The following is a 5,598-nucleotide window of genomic DNA, read 5'->3' on the forward strand; positions in this document are numbered from 1 at the left end:
CCCCTCCCCCCGCCACCCCCCTCTGCCCCTTCCCCCGCCGCCCCCCTCTGCCCGCCTTCCCTCGCCTTCCGCCTCCCCCAGCCGCCCCTTCCCCCCGCAGCCCCCCTCTGCCCCGCCTTCCTTCTCTGCCGCCGCCGTCCCCCTCTGCCCCTTCCCCCTCCCCTCCGCCACCCCCAGCAGCATTGCCCCTCTGCCCAGCCTTCCCCCTTCCCCCGCCGCCCCCTCTGCCCACCTTCCCCCACCTTCCGCCTCCCCCAGCCGCCCCTTCCCCCCGCAGCCCCCCTCCCCCCGCCTTCCCCCTCTCCCAGCCGCCCCTTCCCCCTCTGCCCTGCCTTCCCCCTCCCGCCGCTGCCCCCCTCTGCCCCTTCCCTCTCCCCTCCGCCACCCGCAGCAGCATTGCCCCTCTGCCCCGCCTTCCCCCTCCCCCTGCCACCCCCCTATGCCCCTTCCCCCTGCCCCCGCAGCCCCCCTCTGCTCCGCCACCCCCGCCTCCCCTGTCCCCTTCCCGCTTCTCACCATCTTTCTTTTCTTTCTTTTTTTTTTCCCACAGAGAGGTGGGAATGGTGCTGGACGTAGAGAGGGAAAAAAAAAAAAGACAAGAGAGAATGATGGCAGGGGAGGAAGAGGGGGAGAGGGAAAAAAGGGGGAAAAAAAAAAAGAAGACCGGCACCGGCACCGGAAATTGGCGCGGGAATCGGCGACGGAGCCGGCAATGGAGGTGGTGGTGGGAGAGGAAGAAGGAGAAAAGGGGAAGGAAATTTTTTTTTTTTTTTTGTGTTTTGGATATTTTAAGTATGTAGGTTAAAAACTTTGATAAGTTTTTGGGGGTTCCTGTAGTACAAGTTGTTAAAAAACTAGTATAATAAAAACTTGGTAAAAAACAGGGCTTCCAAACAGGCCCTTTGTTTTCATGCCTTGCGAGTTTCATGTTACAGAGGCGGAAGGTATGTTACAGAAAGGGATGCTAAGAGTATCATTGTACAGATATTGAGCATTGTTGCCTTTTGCCACCTTCAACCCAGAGGCATTTCAAGAGCAAACTTAAGCGCCTAGGCACATGGTGCATGCTTTCCATAAGCAAAACTTAGAGGTGTCAAAATGGATGACTTGGACGGATTTGGATTGGGTAAAATGGGTAATGGGTATAAGTAAGTCAACCCATTTATATCTATCTAATTAGATAGGTATAAATGGGTAAGTTAAAAAATGAATTGGGTAACCCAATTACCCATTTATAACCCATTTATTTTAATTTTTTGTAAACTCATTTAATTAAATTTATTTTTCAAACTAAGTTATCAATTTATATCGCTCTTTGTACCCACCATTAATTTTAAATATTTACTTATAATGTTCAATAAACCTAATTACCAATTTTTTTTCATTTATACTTTGTCGCTTATAATTAGATGGGTATAAATGGGTAAGTCAAAAAATGAATTGGGTAACCCAATTACCCATTTATAACCCATTTATTTTAATTTTTTGTAAACTCATTTAATTAAATTTATTTTTCAAACTAAGTTATCAATTTATATCGCTCTTTGTACCCACCATTAATTTTAAATATTTACTTATAATGTTCAATAAACCTAATTACCAATTTTTTTTCATTTATACTTTGTCGCAAAAGTACATATTATTCAATAATTGAATAATAAAAATAAAAAAAAAAGTTGAACTAAGTACTATAAAAGTTAATCTAAAAACTTAATCTAAAAATTTTGAACCCCTAACATTTTTTTCATATATAAATTTAAAATTTCATTTTAGAAAGATAAGAAAAGAGGCTAAATTGGTAATGCTTGAGCAAGTTAACAAATTAAGAGAAAATAAAATAATAAGATAAAGCCAACAAATAATAATAATAGTGAAACAAAAGTAGTTAACATCATGACAAAATGAAATATTTGAAAAAAAAAAAAGAGTGGGGGAAGAGAAGGGATTTAGGGGAAGATAATTTTAAATGGATTAATTGGGTTTGATGGATTATCCAATAATACCCATTTATTAAATGTGTATTATTGGGTAACTCATTAATATCCATATACAAAAATTTAAGATACTCATACCCACCTATTTATGGACGGATATGAATAAATTTAGTTAAGTGGATTGGTTTGCCACACCTATAAGCAAAACTCACAACAAGCTAGATTAAGCTCTATTTACTTGCGATAGGCTAGAAAATTAAAAAAAAAAAAAAAAACCAAAAGTGGCGCATGCGAGTTGCATGGCAAAGCTCTATTTACTTGCGGTAGGCTAGAAAATTAAAAAAACCAAAAAAGTGGCGCATGCAAGTTGCATGACACCCAATAATTTGTAAACCGACAAATGAATGCATCGCGTGCCTAAAAGCCATATACCGCACTACTAGCATACACATTACTATAGTATATAGTGGAAATGTGGTCTACCATACTAATAAATCTAAACCAGTTATAGTCCTTCAGACTCCAACATTAGTTCTGCTCTGCTGCAGTGGCATTCGATATCATATAACAACCAACACCACCATTCCTTTTAGTGTAGTTATTTTACAACTATATGCTGCAATTATTGTTGGATTTGATATAATTCTTCTTTCAGCTGCTTAGCACAGCAAGTTATCAAGACAGAGGAAGACGGTTCAGATCAGATTACAAGGCTACAACGATATAGATTAAGTTTCAAGCAGTTGAAAGCATCGTCTCTTCCGCACAAGGAAAGCCAATTCAAGTTCCCCTCCTAATCATCAAGTGTGGTGATAATGTCGACCCGCAATAGCTCCAACATCATAGCTTGCAAAGGTACTAAACCCACTGCTAATTTAGATAATGCAAACTGTATACAATTGTCGTTGTTTCACACTTTACGTGTGGATTGGTGGATTTCTCATTATTGCTGCGCTCCCTTGAGTCCGTTCTTTCTATTTTTGGGCAATACAAGGAATTGCCTACTCATTACTTTGTTAGTTCTCTTGTGCTATTTTTCTCTCTGTATCCCCAGATATCACACAATACTTCATTTAAGGTTTAACTGATGATGATGCTACCCCCACCACCCTCCAAAAAAAAAAAAAACAGGCGTTGTTTGCTGGGGAAAAGGCGAGGCACCCAAGGTAGAAGAGATAGAGGTGGAACCTCCGAGATCAGGTGAAGTTAGGGTAAAGATGTTATTTGCCAGCCTTTGTCACACTGATGTCTTATGCTGCAATGGCTTTCCAACGGTTACTACTCTCTCTTTACTCCTCATATAGCTTTTTTTTTTTTTTTTGGAATCTTGTTGTCCGATTTTTAACTCAACTCTCCTTCTTTCTCACACTTGTTTTGGTAATCCTCATTCCAGCCTCTATTCCCTCGAGTTCTGGGACATGAAGGTGTCGGGTAATCGATTCCTCTCCCAATCTCTTTTTTGCTTTAGTATCTCAGTTTCAACTTTTAAATTTCAGACTTCAGTGATCAATTTTTATAGAATGACCAAATAGAGCTGAATAGTAATCCCTTTCATCTTCTCTCCAGTCAGATAGAGAGTGTCGGTGAAGGAGCCTTTCACCTCAAAGTGGGAGACATGGTTATTCCTACATACTTGGGGGAGTGTCAAAAATGCAACAACTGTATTTCCGGAAAGACCAACCTATGCGAGACCTACCCCTTGCAAGCTTTCACCGGATTAATGCCAGATGGTTCATCAAGAATGTCCATTATAACTTCAGGTGGCCGCCAAATGCTGTACCAATTTCTTAGTTGCTCCACATGGTCCCAGTATACCATTGTAGATGCTAACTACGTCGTGAAGATGGATTCACGGCTTGCTCTTCCACACGCTAGCTTCCTGTCCTGCGGCTTCACCACTGGGTTTGGAGCAACTTGGAAAGAAGCCAAGGTTGAAAAAGGTTCTACCGTTGCTATTTTTGGTCTTGGCGCTGTTGGATTGGGAGTAAGTGCAACATCAACATGCCAAATGTTAGGACGAGGGACGATACGGTTAGGATTTCCTGCAGTTCTAAGGGTTGTCATTCCTCTTTACATAATTTGGTGTACCACCATATAACCTTGGTGTATTCGTACACTTTTTTCATGCACTTCAACTCAATGTGTGAATACAACTTGGTAAACCAATATATGAAGAAGTACAACAACCTCATATAATTGCACGAAATACAACCGTATCTATCCCAATGGATCCTTCCTCAATCAGTCATGTTCTTCTCATAGGACCTGACTTTCAAATGCAATGCAGGCAGTTGAGGGTGCTCGAGCGCGCGGAGCAGCACAAATTATAGGCATTGACATCAACAAAGACAAGCGCGAAAAGGGGGAGGCTTTTGGAATGACGCATTATATAAACCCCAAAGCCATTGGTGATATATCCATCTCAGAAATGGTGAAAGAGCTAACTAATGGGCGAGGAGTGGACTATAGCTTTGAATGCACGGGGGTTCCTGATTTGGTTAACGAAGCTCTGGAAACCACCAAAATGGTAATTAACTGTCCCATAACACAACCATCGAGCATAGTCTTTGAAACAGCTACTAATTCCAAGTTATCTTTTTTCCCGGTAATTTGCTATCAGGGAGTAGGGAAAACGATAATGCTTGGAGCAGGGACTCAAAAGAGCATGGAAATCGACTTCATCTCCCTTCTCGGATGCAGAACATTCAAATACTCTATTTTTGGTGGGGTTAAAGTACAGTCTGACCTTCCAGTTGTGATTGACAAATGCATCAATAAGGTAGAATAATCTTCAAGAAAAATGCACTGAAATTCCATTTATCTTTAGCATAGCTTTTTCTTCAAAAATTTCGGATACTTTCCTATTCAAAAGCACAAACCTTAACTGAAATAATTCAATTCTCCACCATCCAACAGAGGAGAGATCAGAAACAAAAACTTTCTACGTTGACCACGAAAATTAGCTGAAATTTCCCACCTATCTTGCAGGAGATACAGAAACTAGATCAGCTTTTAACTCATGAAGTTGAACTCAAGGACATAAACCGAGCCTTTGATCTACTGAAGGAACCTGACTGCGTAAAGGTTCTCATCCAGTTATGATTGCCCAGCAAGAGTTTCCAATATGGCATTTGGTCTTATTGGTTTTCAATCTTATTTCATTGTAGTCCAAAACAAAAGGAAGCAATAAAAGAGATCTTGAGTTTTGCCGCCCTCGGATCCTTCAGGGTACTTTTAATATGACAACTGGAAGAGAGTGGAGCACCGGGAACAGGGTTCAATTCTTCACAAAGCAAATGAAAAAGCTGCGATTAATATGACAATCGACTTAAAAATTCAATATATCGCACCATGCACTGCCATTTGAATAGAAAGGTCCAAGTGAAGGGTTTGTTTCATATTACCCCCATCAGTTCCCCTGTAGCAAGTTCCTAAGATGCTCGGAACTCATTTTTAACAAAGCAGGCAGGGTACTTTTGGCATCTGATTTTCAGTCCTGACGCGACGCAAATGGTAATAAAGAAAGCAAAAGCAAGTGAGGGGTCAGATGTCATTTTTTTCCCCGACTAAAATTAAACGATGAAAGTTGCCAGTGACCATCATCGCAAGCAGTGTTTAGTACTCAGCATAACAAAACGGATCATGTCATCGCAAGCAATGTAAA

At 41.1% G+C, this 5,598-nt stretch overlaps 1 protein-coding gene across 1 annotated transcript; it reads left to right on the plus strand.

Moving 5' to 3' along the window:
* Positions 1–2,450: 2,450 nt before the first annotated feature.
* LOC113724836 (CYP enzymes assisting alcohol dehydrogenase-like) lies at positions 2,451–5,147 on the plus strand. Its single transcript, XM_072073215.1, has 7 exons — positions 2,451–2,789; positions 3,066–3,208; positions 3,328–3,365; positions 3,501–3,918; positions 4,222–4,461; positions 4,555–4,713; positions 4,923–5,147. Exons 1-7 carry the CDS (start codon positions 2,750–2,752, stop codon positions 5,034–5,036), a joined length of 1,152 nt encoding a protein of 383 aa, XP_071929316.1. The 5' UTR covers positions 2,451–2,749; the 3' UTR covers positions 5,037–5,147.
* Positions 5,148–5,598: the final 451 nt, after the last annotated feature.

Source organism: Coffea arabica, chromosome 2c, assembly GCF_036785885.1.
Source record: "Coffea arabica cultivar ET-39 chromosome 2c, Coffea Arabica ET-39 HiFi, whole genome shotgun sequence".
In the NCBI taxonomy this organism is placed as follows: Eukaryota; Viridiplantae; Streptophyta; class Magnoliopsida; order Gentianales; family Rubiaceae; genus Coffea; species Coffea arabica.

Excerpts from the sequence above, each read along its gene's own strand:
- LOC113724836 (XM_072073215.1), top strand. The coding sequence starts at position 2,750 with ATGTCGACCCGCAATAGCTCCAACATCATAGCTTGCAAAG. Across the intron at positions 3,366-3,500 it reads CTGGGACATGAAGGTGTCGG|TCAGATAGAGAGTGTCGGTG; the intron begins GTAATCGATTCC and ends TCTTCTCTCCAG. Across the intron at positions 4,462-4,554 it reads CTCTGGAAACCACCAAAATG|GGAGTAGGGAAAACGATAAT; the intron begins GTAATTAACTGT and ends ATTTGCTATCAG.